Source organism: Calypte anna, chromosome 4, assembly GCF_003957555.1.
Source record: "Calypte anna isolate BGI_N300 chromosome 4, bCalAnn1_v1.p, whole genome shotgun sequence".
Lineage (NCBI taxonomy): Eukaryota > Metazoa > Chordata > Aves > Apodiformes > Trochilidae > Calypte > Calypte anna.
In genome coordinates, this window is record NC_044247.1 from 3,451,913 (window position 1) to 3,471,399 (window position 19,487).

General features: G+C 45.4%; 1 protein-coding gene across 2 annotated transcripts; it reads left to right on the forward strand.

Moving 5' to 3' along the window:
- Positions 1–6,591: 6,591 nt before the first annotated feature.
- On the forward strand, positions 6,592–19,215 carry PRPS1 (phosphoribosyl pyrophosphate synthetase 1). 2 transcript variants are annotated; one of them, XM_030448841.1, is made up of 8 exons: positions 6,592–6,643; positions 7,252–7,455; positions 10,072–10,255; positions 10,562–10,660; positions 12,395–12,519; positions 14,172–14,345; positions 15,199–15,358; positions 17,225–19,215. In XM_030448841.1, exons 1-8 carry the CDS (start codon positions 6,636–6,638, stop codon positions 17,315–17,317), a joined length of 1,047 nt encoding a protein of 348 aa, XP_030304701.1. In that variant the 5' UTR covers positions 6,592–6,635; the 3' UTR covers positions 17,318–19,215. The 2 variants fall into 2 exon arrangements, with proteins under 2 accessions (XP_030304701.1, XP_030304702.1); XM_030448842.1 differs by lacking the exons at positions 6,592–6,643; positions 7,252–7,455 and adding an exon at positions 7,593–7,883.
- The last annotated feature ends 272 nt before the right edge of the window (positions 19,216–19,487 follow it).

Below are 19,487 nucleotides of genomic sequence, written 5' to 3' on the forward strand. Positions count from 1 at the left end.
TTGGCCCACAAATGCAACACAATAGCAGAAGAAAGGCTCTCCTGGGTGTAAATCCCTGCTGCTATGCTAGGGCTGGGGAAGGAGTTTTAGCATGGGCTGGATGCCATAATCCTGGGGCAGAGCTAGCAGGCTCCACTGTCAGAACTCAGGCACCAGTGCCCTTGTTCTGAACACAGGTACTGCCTGTGCAAAAGGTGAGGTTTAATGTGTGTGAGTAGGAAGAATCCAGGGAACAACAGGCCTGTAAGTCTGACCTCAGTGCCATGTAAAGTTATAGATCAAATCATTTTGAGTAAGATCACACAGCACATGCAGGACAGCCAGGTGATCAGGCCCAGCCAGCATAGGTTTGTGAAAGACAGAACTGATCTGCTAAACTGATCTCCTTCTATGACAACCCACTTAGTGAATGAGGGAAAGACTGTGAATGTTGTCTACCTAGAATTTAGTAAAGCCTTTGATGGTTTCCCACTGTATTCTCTTGAAGAAACTGGTTGCTCAGCTCATGACTTGGACTGGGGCACACTCCACGGGGTAAAAAACTGTCTGGATGGCCAAGGCCAAAGAGCTGTGAGTGGAGTTAAATCCAGTTGGCAGCTGGTCACAAGTGGTGTTCCCCAGGGCTCAGTGTTTGGGCCAACTCTGTTTAATACCTTTATCAATGATCTGGACGAGGCAAAACAAGTGCACTTTCAGTCAGTTTGCAGACAACAGCAATTTGGGCAGGAGTGTTGATCTGCTTGAGGGTAGGAAGGCTCTGCAGAGGGATCTGGACAGGTTGGATCAATGGGCTGAGGCAAATTGTGTGAGGGTCAACAAAGCTGAGAGCCAGGTCCCACACCTGGGTCACAACAACCCCAGGCAATGTGACAGCCTTGGGGAAGAGTGACTGGAAAGCTGCCTGGTGGAAAAGGACCTGGGGGTATTGGTGAACAGTCAGTAGAACATGAGCCAGCATTGTGCCCAGGTGGCCAAGAAAGCCCAAAGCATGCTGGCTTATATCAGAAATAGTGTGGCCAGCAGGAGTAGGGAATGACTGTCCCCATGTATTCAGCACTGGCAAGACCACATCCCAAATTCTGTGTTCAGTTTTGTGTCCCTTACTACAAGAAGGACATTGAATTGCTGGAGCAAGTCTAGAGAAGGGCAGCAAAGCTGGTGAATGGTGTGGAAAACGAGTGTTGGGAAGAGCAACTAAGGGAACTGGGGTTGTTTGGCCTGGAGAAAATGAGGCTGAGGGGAGACCTTATTGCACTCTACAGCTACCTGAAAAGAGGTTGTAGTGAGGTGAGGGGTTGGTCTCTGAAGTAACAAGTGATAGGATTTGAGGAAATGGCCTCAAGTTGTGCCAGAGGAGGTTTAGATTGGATATTAGAAAAATTTCTTCACTGAAAGGGTTATCAAGCATCAGAACAGGTTGCCCAAGGAAGTGGTTGAGTCACCATACCTGGAGGTATTTAAAAGACATGCAGGCATGGCACATAAGTAACTGGTTTAGTGCTGGACTTGGAAGTGCTAGGTTAACAGTTGGACTTGATGATGTTAAAGACTTTTTCCAACCAAAATGATTCTGTGATTCTTTGATTCCTCTTCCTCTGCTGGGTGTCTATATCCATGCTAGAGAGCCTGTAAGGAACACAGATTGATCTTTGACCATTGCAAGCCAGAAGCTGTGCTAGCAGCTGAGAGGAAACCTCTTTCACACCATTCTCCAGTCCAAGCCTCCCAGGCTCAGCCCGTACCCTCTCCTATTTCCTTTCACGATACCCATTAGAGGGGAACCCCATATTAGCTTTGTTTGTGAGCCACAACTTGCCCATAAGCCAGGCCATGGTCCAACGGAGCTGTCAGGATGTTGGGGTCCTTTTCCTGTCTCCACCAGGCTGACTGCCATAAGAAGCATTATTTAGTACTCTATGATGGTTATTTATTTGGAGTTGAGGTTTTTTGATTTTTCTTTCACTTCAGGACAAACGGTGAAATGATTCCCTATTGCTTCCCTTCACACCCTGAGGTTTCCTTGCCCCCCAGTCTAACTTCTAGACCCAATCAATCAGACCTCCTTAGGTGGTGCTTCACTGCAGTCACCCACCCTCCAAAACAGAGCAAGGATCAAAATGCAAGGTTACAGAGAGATTGGTTGTGAAAGCCAGACAGCTTGCCCCAGCACTTGGGGATGATCAGGGATCTCGGTACAATCAATTCCTTCCCATCTCTATTAATTTTTATAAACACGCACATTAAAAATCTCTTGTTCTTCCATAGGAGTTATGGAAATGCACAATGTGCTTTTAACATGCACATCCTCAACCAAGTGCAATAACCTCCCCCTGGCCCATGACTGTCCAGGACTTTGGCCATTGCTGTCAGCAAGGCAGAGAGGATGCTGCTGTGGGTACAGCCTCCTGCTTTCAAGAACCATGTAGCAAATGTACAGTGAAAGAGCCAATTTGGGTTTAGGTCCATGGTGGGCAAAGCCTGTTGTAATGCTGAAAGCCAACAGGGAGCTCTGTTGTTCTTTTCCCCATGAATTATCTATTATGAAACTCTGAGTTTCTTCAGGCTCCCCATTATGCCTATATAACTCCCCCATAAATCTCCCAGTCTAATCCAGAGGAAATTTTTTTATTGTCTGTATATAGTATATACAAATAAAAATATATAAATTATATATATACACAAATTTATGGCTTGTTTTACAAACAAGAAAGATTAAATATATTAATCTTAATATCAAAACTAGCATTTGTGTCATTTTTAAAGAGCTTTATGCAAATATAACTATTCTTAGCTGTACAAAACACTGTTCACAAGAACAACCCCCTGCTTTTGTTGCTATAGAAATGCACGTATCTCATACTGGAAGGGCACAGTGTAAGGACTCCACAATGCTGGTGGGCTGCACAGCAGTTAAGTATCAGGCTATAAAGAAAGCCATGAAGCAGCAAAAATGCAGGTGTGAAATTAACTGTTTGACTTGGCACGTTTTTGTATTGTTAATGCGTGTTTTGGCCTAATTCCCCTCTGGGAAGGGAACACTTCCAGCAGCACTCATCCCTTCGCTGAAGGGACTGGGCACTCTGGCCATGCTGGGAAAAGTGTGGTTCTCCTGGTGCCCACAGGACACCCTTCAGCCCCTAAACTAAAGGAGAGCTGGGACATGCCTTAATCCCCCTCTGTTAGCAAGTTCCTGCCTGATGCCTTTCAGGTGACACCCTGACCAGCTCCAGTGCATGTCTGCAGACAAGTCACAGCCTTCACCTGGCATTTGCTCTGCTGCCTGGGAGGAAGGGACAGTGAGCACCTGCCTTGGGTGGCCTGATGGTTCTGCTGTCCTGTGGGACTGCTCTGGGCTGTCTAAAGGTGAAAGCTCAGCAGAAGCAAAATGCCAGAAATCTGAGCAAGGCAAACAGTTTCTTAGCTACCAATGACATTTCTATTTTTCCTTTCCTCTCTGGAGACACATTTTGCCTGGCACAATGAACTGCTCCCAGTCTATCAGGAAGGTGTTGATGTGTGCCCTCTATGTGCCAAATAACTATAAAAGCCACGTGTGATAATGATCCAAAAGAGCTTATGAATTGGGTAATTTTCTGTAGGGGTTGAATGTGTTGTCTTAAGCAAAGGTAGCAGCAATTGAGACTCATGTTCTCGGTGCCTCCAGGCTCATTATTTTCATCTGCATCACATCATTTCCCATTCTGAACTAACTAACAACATCAAATGGGACAGAACCCACCTATTATAAAGCTGCATATGGACCAAAAAGAAGTCAAGAGGTTTTTTAATGATCCCCAGAGTCTAAAAACATTATTGACAGCCAGAAGTGTTATCAGTGATTTCAGAGTCAATGCTTAGTACCATCTAGTGGGCAATCAGCACCCTTCCAAAAGGGATTATTTCTTCACAGCACATTGTAATTATTTGTACAGCAGTGGTGGTAGGTGCTCCTGGATCAGCTATGTCCCTATGTGAAGGGAGGAGCTATACTGGTATATACCTGAGAAGGATGATGGAGCCCTGTCTTTATTACTGTTGTATTCATGTTTTAAGTGCTGTAGCTGCAGCCTCATTCTTGGACACTTGTAAATACTCTTTAAAGGAAATGACCTAGGTAAAATGTTCTTTTTAATGTTCATGAGCCACAGATTCTTAAAAAAAAAAAATGCATATCATAGCATACATAACACAGAGAATTTAAATTAAATATATTTTTTCAAATCTAGTCCCCAAATTCACTGTCCATCTAGTTTCTCAACCTGCAGATTGCCTTGTTCTCATTTAGCATCAGAATCTCTTCAGATTGAAGCCACTGCCCCTATCAAGTTAAAGCAAAATATACAGTTCTCAGAAAAGAGCAATATTGCTTTGCAAGTATGTGTGCATAAAGATAAAACCCTTTTTCTCAGTTGCCTGACACCAGAGCAACCTGACTGAGTGTAGCAGGTTGTGTTTGCCTGACCCTTAGTACCCTCAGTGCCACCAGTTACTGCCCTTCTCAAGCTGCCTTTGCCCTGGGTTTTGTGCTGCAGCATCACAGATTTCCTCCTGGGCATTGGTGGCTCCAGTGAGCATTGCTCATGCATCCATGTCATTGACCTCCCATATTTTGCTCCCTTCTTTAATCTTCTCTACATTACATCTACTTTCAAGGAGTTCCCACCAGGGCTCTAACAGTGATAATGGAGAGAAAAGGAACAAAAATCGGGCCATCACTGGTCCCTCTAATACACAGAAGAAAAACAGAAGACCTGACTTTTGAGTATAAAAGTGTTGCAAGCAGAACCTGTAAAATTGGCACACGTGAAGTAGTAGGATAAAATTGCTTGTGTCTCTGTGGACTTTGCTGGCCATTGTCAGCTGAAAACAGCAACTGGGCACCATGGTTTAATGCACTTTGAACACTAATCCCCACAGCACAGCAGCCACAATCTGCTGGGATTTACATCCACTCCAAGATCCTGGCAACTTTACACAGGAATCAAAAAAGCAGTACCTGATACAACAGCAGGGTGAGTTGAATCTCTGGTTTTACCCAATGGAGCTGACAGTCAAACATGAATTTTAATGTCTAATGTCTTTATTCTCAGTTAAAGCACAGTGTCTGGTTTCCTGTGTAAAAACATCCAAACAAAATCCTTGCCTTCAGCCTCCAGTTCCCAATGCATGATTCACAAATAAACTGTGAGACAGGGATGTTGGGGCACAGAGATGCTCATTCTGCATTTAAGAAGGGGGGGGGGGGGAAAGGGAACGAATTCAAAACAAGAATGAAGGAAATGGTTCAAAACCAGAAACAGTTGTTTTGGGAACTGGAAAGAAGTTATCTATCTTGCAAATTCTTCAAGCTGCAATGGCAGCAACAAACCTTCTGTACTTTGTGTTTTGCAGAGGGAGAGGCCTTGAAGTTATTTTTAGACTACATAGTTTTATCACTGAAAAGTACATACAGAACAGACATTAAGACTGCAATTATGCCAAGCTATCACTTGAAAAAAGATTGTGAACTGTGAAAGGTGAAGAGAGACTGCCAACGAAATAGCCACATTTTTCAGGTGCCCTTCAGACAAAAAATACAGAGATCTTTAGTAGAGAATAGCTACAGTGACGCAGATTTTATTCAAGAAAATGACTGCTAGGTATGTGGGAGCTATCCACAAATCCCATCACTGGAACCACCGGGTAGCCATCTGACAGTGAGATTTCCTTCCATGTTATTAAAAAAAGTGATGTGTAGCAACAAATTAGAAGCAAGGGGCTTTTATTCTTCCTTTCCCTTTCCTTGGATTTGCTACATCACAGCATTTCACAAGATGCCAGAGTTACACCCAAAAGAAGTCGAAATTACCATAAATACAGGAATTAATAACTATTTAATCCAGATTAATTCCATGATTGACGACACCCTAAAAACACTACAGAAAACCTCAAAGCACACTTTTGTAATCATAAATTTACTGGCTTTCGGGGACAGTAACAGCAGCATTTTGGGCTAGGATGGATACAAGATGAAATAAAGAACATGTGGCCAGCCTTTGAATCCTGGACCGTGTCTTCTGATGGAATTCTCAAGGATTCAAAGCAATAGCAGTAGCGGGGACAGCCGCAGGGCTCAGCGGGACGGGCCAGGGCAGGGCTGATCCGGCAGCAGAGGGAACGGGAGCTCTGGTGCCCCGGACCGGGCCTGAGATGCCTCTGACTGCGCGGGAAAAGCCAGGATTTATTTTACTGAGAACGTGTTCGCTGTGAAAACCACAAAGAAAAGTGACGGGGTGGATGCCCGTGCCCTGCGGGCAGCCGCCCCACAACTCGGGGTTCTGCTGGGAAGCAGATACAACACAGCGCGTAGCTGCGGCACCCCGAAACCTTCGTAGCGATGCCAGAGGCAGCGTCCAGCGGCGGGATGGTGCCCGTGATGGTGCCCGTGATGGTGGCCTCGGGCCCTGCGCTGGGCAAGGCGAGCAGCGCGGTGCGCAGGGGCCGGGTGCAGTGCGGGCCGTGCTGCATGCCGCTGGGGTGATGCGTTACGCCGCGGTACTGCAGCCCGGCGATGTGACGCCCGCTCGGCGCAGGGCAGGCTGAGGCAGCAGGCGGCGGCAGCGGGGGACGGACGCAGCGGGTGCGGGCACACCGGCATGCTGAGGTAACCTCGGCTCCGCCGCCGCGGGGTTACTCGCCGCGGTCGAGGGGCGGCAGGGAGAGGAGGCGGAGCGCCCGGCGGGAGGGGAGCCGCTGTCTCTCGCCCGCCCTTGCCTCTCCCCGGGCCTCCCGTGGCGGCACGAAGCCATCATGGCTGCGGGACGGGAGCCGCTGCCAATCACCAACACCGCCCAGGACCACCTTGGCCGGGGCCGTGGGGCAGCTCCGGCCGCGGCCGCCCTGACCAATCGCAGGCCGCGCGAGGCGGGAGACAGCCAATCGCAGGCCTCCTCCCTGCGCCCCACCCTCTGGCGGGGCTGCCGAGCAGCCTCCCGCGCGCCTCTCCTCCCCGCCCCCGGGAGCCGCGGTCCCAGCGCTGGGCGGGGCAGCGCGGAGACCTCTGAGCCGCGCACACCCCCTCTGCGCCACTGCAGGGCTGGGCGGGCCCCGCCCCGCCCCGTTCCGCCACGCAGCCAATGGGATCGGTTCCGAACCGTGCCCATGGGAAGGATGAGGCTATAAAGGGCCCGTGCGGGTGGCGGGAAGGGGTAAGATGGCGGACTAGCCGCGGGGTAGCGTGGCTCGGGTTCACAGCGCCGCGTCCCCGCACAGGAGGCGGGTAGGTCACCGCGCCGCGGACGGCTGCGGTGCGAAGCAGAGCGGGGAGGAGAAGGGGAACACTGCAGCCGCTACCATGCCCAACATCAAGATCTTCAGCGGGAGCTCGCACCAGGACCTGTCCCAGAAGATCGCCGACCGCCTCGGCCTGGAGCTCGGCAAGGTGGTCACGAAGAAGTTCAGCAACCAGGAGACATGGTGAGGCGGGGGCGGGGCCGCACTACGGCTCCCAGCGGGCCGCAGGGCGCTGCATAGCGATGGTCCGTGCGGCCGCCGCGCGGGGGCTGCCGGGATCTGTAGTGCGGGGTGCAGGGTGCGGGGGGGCCTTTCGGCCCGCGGCCTAGCGCAGGAATCGGCTGGAGGGAGCGGCGGCTCGACGCGTGCCGTGCTCGGAGACCTCAGCTGAGAGCGAAGCACGTCCTGCTGGACGAAGACCTCCGGCGCTTTCCGCCGGGCTCTTGCGGACAGCCGATGTGCAGCCTCAGGGCAGCGCCGGGGCCGGCTGTCCCGTGGGCGTCCTTCAGACGCGGGGCCGCTGTGCGGTGTCCCTGGAACGCCTTCTGTAGAGCCGCGCGTGGGGCGGGATGGTGATCATAACGCTGGGACGGGGTTAACTTGAGTGCGGGGTGAGAAGGAGTGGAAGCAGCTCGGCCCGTGAAGCATGACATGGGGAGAGGCCTGGAGAGCTCCCAGCGCACACGATCCGTGTGCTGGGCGGCCCGGGGTCCCCGGCCATGTCTCTGGCGCTCTCCGCTGAACGGCTCCCGTCTTCTGCGGGGCTTTGACCCGGCTGCTGGACTTCCGACGGGCCCTGCCCCTGTTTTCACTGTGTCTGTCGGGCGGGCATTCCTTCTCGGCGTGGAAGGAAGGGTTTGTGTTACGAGGCCACCAGCAAGGCCTTGCTCCCACCGCCCCGAAAGCGAGGAGCTAATGGGAATGTACCACTCGGGGTTATATCCGCGTTGGTTATCCTCTTCTGTGAGTGGTCTAGGCAGTGATGACTTGAAGCTTGACAGTTCTGTGCTTGGATTGTAGCTGGTGCCTTTAAACTAATCTGAAGAGCATCAGCAGTATTGGTAAAATGATTCAGGAAAGAACAGAGACTGCCATCACCTTGCAGCCCATGATGCAGTAGCAGACCTTGTGTCCCCCAAGGTCTGTAACCTAAGATTCGTCTGATTTTGTGTCACTGTGCTTGTCACAAGCCTTGTTGTCAGCCTGCTTGATGAAGCTAAAAGAAAGGAGCTGGAAAAAGAAAGCTAAAAGAAAAGAAGCTAAAGATTATTCAGAACTTTTAGAACTTTGTTTTAGAGAAGTATACAGGGCATGTATATACCACACAGTATGATACAAAGAACCTTAGATGGTTGCTCCAACCCAATCCTTTCTTCTGGAGACACTATATTTTTTTTTCCAGTAGAATGCTGATGTACATGTGATGTAGAATATTACATTTCTACTGCTTGAGCATTGTTTGTAACTGAAAACTTCAGAGATAGTACAAAGGGTAGTGGAGGGGAATTGTAAAAAGAGTCTGCCTGATTTACAGGCATTGCACTGTTGTCATTGCTCTTATTAATTGCTCTTATCCATCCATTCGGTTAGCTAGCAGCATCATGGCTTTAGGTAATGTGACTTTAAAACCTAACAGATGTCTTATTTACACTAATAAACTGATAGCAGATGTTTCCCAGAAAAAGTAAGCTTGTTTTAACAGAATAATTTATTGCTACTTTTATGCAATAAATATCTCTGAATCAGCTTAATGTTGCACTATTAGCATTTATATGCTAACTACTATTATTTCAGACTTTTTCTATGCAGAAATTTTTCATGCTGGCTGAAGTTCTTCATGAGAGATTGATGTATACTCTGAAGTCAGTGTGCAATAACGATAGGAGTTTGCTGATGGATATGGAGCAGTAAGGCTATATATAGCATCAAAAACATGTTGAAGAGGAGAGGGAGATCAGAGAATGAAATATTAAAATTAGAAATCTATCCTAAGTTGCCCTGTAAATTAAGCCATTAGGAGTGGGCTGAGTGATTGGTTTTTGTTCCTAGCATTTTAAGTGGCAGCAGTCTGCAGCAGAGTTGAACATCTCCAGTGCAAGAAGAAATAAATCATGGAAGAGCTTTGTCTTCACTGGACGGATTTCTGGTTACTTCCAGATTTGTCTTTCTTTCCAACTTTGCTTCTTGTGCAGGTGTCTTTACCTGCACTGAAGCTGGCAGTTTGCTGCTGGCAAACAGAACCTTTGGTTTGTATTCAGTCCCTTCATCAGGAGGGATTAGTGTGCGTTACATCCAGGAGGAAATTAACCCCAAAAGACTTTTGAAAGTGGTTAGATGGCTTCTCCATTCAAGCCAGGGAATAGCTATTATGACTCTAAATCTAATAATCAGCTGCAGCATAGCTTCTGATAGAAGTCTTGCTCAGCTTTCTGTGCTGACTGCAGACTCATCATCCTAACTTTCTTTGTACACTTCTGCTTTTAGATGAGGTGGTTGTAGTTCTAATTCAAGTCCTGTGCTGGGGTGTTTACACTCTCAGCTTCTGTTGAGATCAAAGAGTACAGGCTGAGTGCTTTTAACCATTAAACCCCTTAAACCATTAAATTTCATTGGTGAGCAATGTAAAATAGTTACTGAGCAAATAAGCCAAGTGTTCCAGCTCAACACCCTTGTTTATCTGACACTGCTACCCACAGAGCCTTGGGAATACACAGTCCCTTGGTAGCTCTGCAGCCATGTGCAGTAGCTGTGTTTTAATCTGTGTTTGGCTACAACTCTTCTTTCTTCATTTGTTCCCAGTGTGGAAATAGGAGAGAGTGTACGTGGGGAGGATGTCTACATTGTTCAGAGTGGCTGTGGTGAGATCAATGACAATCTGATGGAGCTCTTAATCATGATAAATGCCTGTAAGATTGCCTCAGCCAGCAGAGTCACAGCTGTCATTCCCTGCTTCCCTTACGCTCGGCAAGACAAAAAGGACAAGGTAAGGGATGTGATTTCTACTGAGGAGATGAATGTGCACCTTGAAAGGTCTGACTGCTGGATAGGGATTAGATGAAGATGAATATGTTGAGGAGGACATAAAGCTTATTTTAATTTCTTTAAAGCTTTGAGCACTGGGCTGCAAAGTCATCTTTTCATAAATATCTAGTTCTTTTTGAAAGCACCAACCTGTAATGATGAAAAGATGGAATGTTAATGAGTACTCTTTTTAGTAACTTCTTGTGAATCATTGCCCAGTTGATGTAGGAGCTGAACTTGTCCCATGTACTATTTTTTTCTGTACTAGAGTCGAGCTCCAATCTCTGCCAAGCTGGTTGCAAACATGCTGTCTGTGGCAGGTGCAGATCATATAATCACCATGGACCTGCATGCATCTCAGATTCAGGTAGGAGCTGAAATGGGGGAAGTACTTACCTGCTCACATCTGAGCATCTTCACTGCCTTGCAGACTTTCCAGTCATCTGCTGGAGCCACAGTAGTGGTCAGAACTTGGAAATATGCGACTGGGAGGGACTTGTAGAATTAGTCAGAAGAGGATGAGGAGTAATGAGTCCTGTGTAAATTAATTTTTGGCTAGTAAATGATCCAGGCAACTTCATACACAATGACACTGTGTATTCTTAACTGTCCCTTTGAGGAATCTGAGATGGAGAATGGCTTATATTAGTGTTCTTACATATTGGGTAGAGCTTGCTGATATTTACTGAATTGTCAGGGAGAATAGATCAGTGCTCTATTTGACACATTGGCATGTAGTACTGCTGCCCTGAGGGCAGCTCTGCCTCTAGCTGAACTGGCACAGCTCCTTGGGAGGGTTCAGTTGGCCAGGACAGTGATCTGGTAGCTTGCTGCTGACAAGATGGGCAGTCTTACTTTTCTCCATTCAGTGCCACCCTTCCACCTAAGCTGGCTGCTGGTGAGTTGAAAATTTTTCTTGGGTTTTGCTGGCTAAGTGAACAGAACATAGAGCCATTAAAATCTTGACCAGAGCTGTGTGAGAGAAGTGGCAAGACTGTACACCAGGGTGAGGAAGGGCAGCAAGCTGTTAAATTAACCATTCTTGTCTCTTTTCACCTTGAGCAAGTGATCTGACACCATGAAACAAACTTGGTGCAACTCAGAGGAGTGTTGCAGACAGGAGGGTATCTGTTGTATTGCTGCAAACACTTGAATCCAGCAGGGTAAGATATCTACTGCCTGGTGTGAAGTAGGTGACTGGCTGTCATTTTAACATCTGAAAATTCAGATATTCATACTCCAGTATAATTTCTTCAAGTATAATTTGCCCAGAAATACTTGTCTCAGAGGGAGAAAAGCTACGAGGGCACAGCTGAGAACTTTCAGAAATATCATGAAATAAAAGAACAGGAGGAGTGTGCCTCTTCTCTAAGAGGTTTGGGAGTTGTGATGGGTATTGTAGAGTTCATCTTTCACCAGTAGCAGTGATGGGATTTGATTGAATAATTTGGAGTTTGTATACAAGCTTCCAGCAACTGGCTGGTTTCAGACAGGTTCTCATAGTTACTGGGTTGCTTAGTGCAGAAGGAATGGTGGTAGGAAGGATCTGTTAGCCCTATAGCTTGAAGCATTTCTCTGGAGTAACTGCACTTCTGCCTGTTGCTCCTGTCCAGGATTAACTTCTGATTTTTTAGTGACCTTTGAGGTTTACCTGCAGGAGTCTGCTGGGTCAGTGTAAAGCTGTGGAACTAGCTGCATTATTTTAAAAACAAATGTTGTTCAAGCCTTTTTCATAGGTTTCATGTAGATGCAAACAATGTAGGTAATGAGCTTTAAAGATTGACTTTGTAAGCAGACAGATTGCTGCTCTGTGTGTTTGATGCTGATTTTCTGCACCCCCTCAGGACAGGACTAGTTCCCTGTTGTTAAGGTGTCACATGTAAAGTGTTTCTGCTCATAAACTATTTCTGGCTCTGAAGACTTGTTAGATTACTATTCTGTGTATCCCAAAGGCTTCTGACCCTGCAGTAAGGGAAATAGAAAGGAAAGCTGAAAGCTGTGGAGAGGTGGTGGCTGCATGCCCAATCATACAGAATGATTTTTCCAACTTTTTTTGGAATGCGACCTTCAGCTACATCTGTTCCTGTTGTCTTTCTTGCAGGGTTTTTTTGATATCCCTGTTGATAATTTATATGCTGAGCCTGCTGTCCTGAAATGGATCAAAGAGAATATTGCAGAGTGGAAAAACTGCACCATTGTTTCACCAGATGCTGGTGGAGCCAAGAGGTAAGTTGTCAGACATCTAGCTTGATGTGTTTCTATATCTACTTGAGTTCCTCAGAGTAATTGTGACTTTATTAAAGAGACAAGTTCCCTCTGCCAGCCTTGCTTCTGTAAGACAGTATGTGTCAGCTAGTGAAGAGTGGTCAGATACTCTTCCTTGGGAATGTTTAGAAGGTTTCTTGGACTAATCGTGGAAAATGAAGTAGCTTCTATAATCACAGCTGCCTAGATAGGAATTACACAATCACTACATCAGTTGGGATAAACCAATTTTGTGTAGAGGGTGATTATTCAGTTAGAGGGAATCATGTTGCTCCTATGACAAAAAACAAGGTTACCACTGCTGGTTGTGATGTTTTTATCCAGCCTGTTTCTTTTGCAGTAGTAAGCTTAGTCTTAATGTAGAGGCATTTTCTTGCTTTATTATTCTTAATTTTTGTATTTACCTGGGACTTAAACCTGGTGCTAGTTTACTGTGAGAGCAAGGAAGATAGTTCCTCTCCAAAAAGGAACAACATGTGTTATAGCACATTTCTACTTTGATAGTCTGACAACTTTCTGTCTTTCTTATGCTGATAAGCATGTCAGTTTCTGGGCAGTTCACAAGGTTCTCAGAAAGCAGGCTGTTCCTTGGTGCTTCTTTTTAGGGGCTGCATGTGAACAGCAAAGGGATGCAGATACATTCTTTAGTCCAGGACTGTCACATCAAGAATGTTGGTGTGTGCTGACATGATTCACATACTTCAGAGTGTTTTAAGCTCTGTGCTACAAGCAGCCAAGGGATAGTACAGCTGTAGGTTGTTGTACATCTTCCTCTATAGCTTTGGTGCAGCCCATGTATTGGACAAAACCTTTTTCCTATCCAGCTACTTCTGTAGCCTGTTGCATAATGCAGTGTATGAAATGCCAAGTCAGTCAGCTATGATTTGACTCATGGAAAAAACTTGTCAAAAGCACCTTCAACTGTTGACTTTAGCTGGTGCAATATTTTATGGAGATACTGCAAAACTAAATACTTCAGTAAACAGTTTAGTCTGTCTTGTGTAGGACTCCCAGGGTGATGAGTCTGATCTGTTGAGGCTAGGATTCCACTCAAGTGTAGAATTTCTTAGGGGCATGTACCTTCTTCATGCTTTTAAGATTGTTCTGTGGTCACTTGGATCAAAGTAAGTGTGAGATGGTGGACTTGGCATTTCTTGTGTATATACTCTTACTACTGTTCATGTGCCAGCACTTGTGTGTGTGACAACTGAATGTTTATGTGACTGCGAGTAGATCCCTGTCATAGCACAACTTAAGGCTTCCCAGTGTAGTGGTATAACAGTGAGGACTTCAGAAGCACTCTGATCACTTCAGGCTTGCCAAGCTTGCAGGTTAAGGTTTGTTTTGAGCTTTAAATGCAAATTAATTTACAGCAGTCAAGATAAAGGCTGTTTTATCTTAGTGTAGTTGCTGTGGTCAGAGGAGATTAGATCAGAGACTGCAGTTTAATTGGAGGGAAACTAAGGTGGCAGTGTCTTCTATAAATTGCCTGGGATCAGTAACAAGCACTGGACACAGCTTCTCTGATTACAGTGGCAGTTTCTGCTTTAAACGATTCAGTTGAAGCTGTTGTGTGGAGTTTAAATGTTGTTTGGGAACTGTTCTGTCTTCAGAGTGACCTCCATTGCAGACCGGCTGAATGTTGACTTTGCCCTCATTCACAAGGAGCGCAAGAAGGCCAACGAGGTGGATCGCATGGTGCTGGTGGGTGATGTGAAAGACAGAGTGGCCATTCTGGTAGATGACATGGCAGATACATGTGGTACCATCTGCCACGCTGCAGACAAGTGAGTAGGGGCTGACTGATTCTTCCCTAAATCAGAAACTTACTGTCAGTGAATGCTATGTAATGAGTTACCTGGATTATTTGTGTGTTGGGATCCACAGAGTAACATGGTTCCTTGATGATGTGTCTTACCATACAAAATAAATAAAAAGCCTTCTTCAAATTACACAGAATCACCACAGTTGGAAAAGACCTAAGATTACTCATCCAACTGTCAACATTCCTCCCCAAATAAAATACATCAATATCTGTATCACCCACTAGAGCATGTCCTGAAGATCCTCATCTACACTGTTTCTAAATACCTCCAGGGATGGTAACTCCGCCACCTCACTCACAGTGGGTATAGCTAGAAGACCATAGTGTCTTTTTTTTTATTTGAAAAATTCTTATGTTGAAAGTATTTCTTCCACTAGACCATCAGTGACTGTGTTTGGTAGAACTAACTGCTGCCTGCTTAAAGTAATACATTTAAAGTTCTACTGGAATTGAACTTTTCAAGCTTAGATGTCTCTCAAACCTTCTATACCAGAAGTGCCAGCATATGCAATGGTCAGTATTAAATATCTGCTACCTTGTGTTGGCAGAAATCATGCAGGTGATTTGTGTCATGTAGTGCAAATGTCCCAGGGCTAAGGTCAATAGTGTAAACTTTGCCTGTGGTAGATTTTGTGGTAGTTGTTGAACCTTTTGTTTCCCCCAAATCAGTAGTGGGCTGGAGGAGGGAATTAAAGGTAACCTGTCCCCTAAGCATATGGCATTGTATCCTTTCACATATACCAAGTGCCCCCTGCACTAATGTCAGTTTAGTACTTGCTAAGAATTTCTGACCCTTCTTTTATACCCCCTTGTAGGCTTGTGTCAGCTGGAGCCACTAAAGTTTATGCCATCTTAACTCATGGTATCTTTTCTGGACCAGCAATTTGTCGAATCAACAATGCCTGTTTTGAGGCAGTTGTAGTCACAAACACAATACCCCAGGAGGACAAGATGAAGCAATGCCCTAAAATCCAGGTGAGCATCCACTTTCTCTTCTGTCACTCCTGAGAGCTGGCAGCACTTGTTTGCCCTCCTGCTAGTGGGAACACCCCATAATACTGTCTAGTGCTTACAGGAGTTTCATTGGTACTGTAATCAGTGGCAGTATTGACTTATTGCTGTTATTGTGGGATAACACACGTGTTACACTGATAAAATGCTGTTTCTAATCTAGCTCATTTTAAACAGTTCATTTAAGTAAATATATTCAGAGCTTGTTGTACCTAAATCAGATGACTGATCAAATGGGACCATGGCATCAGAACCAGTTTGGAAACTTTGGAGGAGTGATAAGCTGATGTGTAATACTGAAGCAGAAGTAGATAGGACCTTCTGAAGTTGGTAATGCCAACTTCATTTTGTACCTGTCATCTAATGTGCATCCCCTCAGTAAAATATACATTTTGTGATGCAGAGTAGGCCTGGGGAAGGTGAATGCTTCATGTCTGGTCATGGCAGCAGCAGAGGTTAGCTGGAGTGGGAGTGGAGTCTTGCTGATCTTGGACATCTTGCTGATTTGGCTAAGAGCAGTTGACACAACTCCACAGTATAACATTCAGATGCTGGCAAAAGATAAACATCAACACTTTGCCAGCCATATGAAAGCTAAAAGTTGATGCTCACTCTGTCTTGGGTTTTCCATTTAGGAGATGAACTGTGACATCTTGTTTTCCAACCTGAGGCTGACTTCTGGAAGAAAAGGAAATTGGCTGTACAACTTGAGCTAGGCAGAACTTGAGGATTTCCTGTGTTACAGGAAGTTGTAACTTTACCTGAGAATTCAGGCTTAATAGGTCCATCAGAAGCTTCACATACTGCTATAGCATACACATAGTCAAGGACACTTTAAATATTAGATTCCCAGCAAGATACATAGGACACAGGCATGGGGAGAAGTTGTAGAGAGTGAATGGCACTAGTAAGACTCAGCTACTACTGTTGAAAGTGTAGCAGGTACCCCAGTACTGGGGTTCTAGTGAAAAGAAGCTCAAGTGGTTGAAGCTACAGTGAGCTTTAAGCTGTGTTTGCAAGGAAACTTTCCTTGGTTAAGCTGATTGTGAACTGCTAATTGGGGTACATTTTTTCAATACAACTTCTGATGATACTCCTGCATCTAAAAGATGTCTGGTGCTTCAACTTATTCCCAAGTTCTGCACTACAATTAATGTAGGCAAAATGTTAAACTGGTAATTGGTAAATAGATGGAGCCAAAAACTGCAGACTAAAGGATTTGTCTTAAGTCTCATGTGCTGTCTGCTTTGCTGCTCTAAAGTTTTTTCTTTCCTTCCCTAGGAGGCAAACTAACACCCAAATTTATAACATATCAGATGCAGATAAATGACTCCTACGTATAATTGGGATTTAATTACATATAATTCTGAAGATACTCTACATACAGCACTACAAAAATAACTTCTTGTAGAAGTATGTTATTCTTGTCAGAATGACAGTCTACTGCCACCTCTTTTTGCTGAGACTCCCTAAATTTAGTTTATCCCATCTTACTTTGTGTACGTTACAGAGAAGTTAGGCTACTGTAAATTGAGATCAGATCACTTTCCTTGAGTCCTAAGGCTTTTCCATCATTGCCAGCAGCCTAAGGATACATAGTTTTATCTGCTGGGGTTCAGAGGTAGTTTAACTAAGACTTGATTTTCCCTCCTTGTAAACTGGATTGTGCCACCAGGTGGAGTCAGCTCAGTGGCTGGGAGCTGAGCTGCAGCACTGTAGATTCATATTAGATTTGGGTGATGACATTACCTTCATAGGTCCTGCCTAACTTACCAGACCTTCTTTCAGGTTTTCTTTCTTCTCAGTGATGCTGATCTTTTTCCCTTCCAGGTGATTGACATCTCAATGATCCTTGCAGAGGCCATCAGGAGGACTCATAATGGGGAATCTGTTTCTTACCTATTCAGCCATGTCCCATTATAAGAACAGATGCCAGCTGCTGCTTGTATGGCTTTTTTTTTTTTTAAACCAAAAGTTTTTCAGCTTGTTGTAAAGTTCAGTAGAAGACTCTGCTCGTTTGTTCCAGTGCAGTTCTCCACAGCTGCTCCTGCTTAAGGCAGGCTTACTGTCTCTGATCCCAACTCTAGGAGGCTGGGGGGGAAGCTTATCTCTGTAACACTCCAACTCCACCAGTAACCCTGTGCATTGGGGCTCAGTAGTAGCATTGACTCAATTCTGCAAATCTGTGGAGAGCAGGACTGACACATGGCAAATCGCTGCAATTATTTTGCAAGGGGGGGTGGGGTGGGGTGGGGTGTTGGTCTGTGGGCAAGGTTATATGATCTGGTGTGCACACTAAATTGTTTGGGAAATAGAGCTCCCTAGGACACGTTAATCTGGATCTGCAGCAAGAGCCTGAGAGACTGCCTGCTGTTTTACCACTCTGTACCTGACAGAAGCCTTGGAAGAGCGATGGGGAAGGCTTGTATCTTGGTCAAGCTTGACCCTAGGTGAAGCCCTGGGGAACAGCTGGGAAGTGGTTCTGCTACAGCTTCCTTAAAAAGGAGGTCAGAGTAGTTTGCAAACTTGAATTCATCTTAATTGACGATGAAATCAAGTTCCCTTTAGCATGCTACACAGCAAAGGGAAGGTGAGAGCATAGTCTGTGCAGTACTGCCTTGCTTTGTTAACTTAGTGGTGAAGGTGCATCCTGGACAAGCATTACTCTTCCTCTTATGTAGAGGACTCATAGTAGTTGTGTGCTTTAGTTTCTACTGTAGGCTAAAAAATTCCTCAATTTCACGTCTCACTGTTAACCTTGCTAGCAATTAGAGGATTGCTGTCATGTTCTGTAGCTGCCCCTTGACTTGCTGTGTAAATCCTTGATCCTTTTTTTACCATTACACTAGTAAACTGAGCCTCTTTATCCCATGGTAGTTTGGTTGATACATCTAGCAAGTGCCTGCTCAGACACTGGGGTGACCCAATATACAGCAGATTTGTGTTTGCAAAAGATTTTAAACTAAGGAGCATAGGAGGTTGCAGGATTGTAAAACCTAAAGAAGCTCTTGGAGTGGGTCTGATGCCACTAATGAGTGCTAACAACAATGGGTTGAAGAGGCTGATGATACATAGTACTGGGAAAAGAGTAGATCTAAAAGCAACCTGACAGGCAGTGAAGTGCCTGAAAGAAAAAGACCAAAACTAGAGCTGGCTGAGACTCCAAGATGTAATAAATATAATCTGAAACTTGAATATTTAACTGTACCAGACAATCAAAGCAAACTGTTAAATCTCTCCTGTACTATTATGGGGTTATAGGCCAAGCTGTTTTATGCTCTGTTTCTTATAAGCACTCCTCTTCTAATTGTTTGGGGGTTTTGTTTTGTTTTGTTTTTTTGTTTTAGCTGGAGGAAGGGAAAAAGGGAAAAGTAATCTGAAATCACTTGCTAGAGTAACCAGCATGACTGAGAGGCTGGGGCATGGAGTGGGTATATGTTGAAGTAACTGAAAGACTTGGTTAAAATATGTGGCAGTATGTCTTTAGTTGTGCCTTTTACTGAAGACTTCTCTCCATTCCTAGAACTCCTGTCCTGTGGCAACACTTCTACAGTGTAGAGTTTTTCTTTTTGTATAAGAATTGATGTTTGTCTGGAAAGTGTGCTTCTTTGTTTTGCTTGTCCTGCTTATCCTGCACTGAGCTCTGCCAAGAGTCTGATTCCTGATTCCTGCCTCCTGTATGGGAGCCCCTGTTCCCATACTGCCAATGCCCTTAAAGCCAAGAGCCAGGACACTGGAGTAGCAGTGTGAGGATTTTCAGCAGCATTTGTGTTTAAACTTAAGACTTGATGAAGGAATTAAACTTTTATTTAAAAACCATAGCCTCTGCCTATAAATGCTTCTAAAAACAAATGTGATTTGCATCTTCTGAGTTGGGTCACTTGCAAGGTAGATCATGGCATAATGGTATTTGGAAGGGACTTTGGAACATCATCTGCTTTAACTCTCTTGCAGCAGGGCTGACTGGTTCAGCTTGCCTGTGGTTACATTGTATGGAAGAAGAAGCTTGGGATCAAGCCACTTTTCACAGTGGGTAGTGGCTTTTGTCTGTATCTGATTTCCTAGACTTAACTGTTAGAGGAAGTAATGAAGT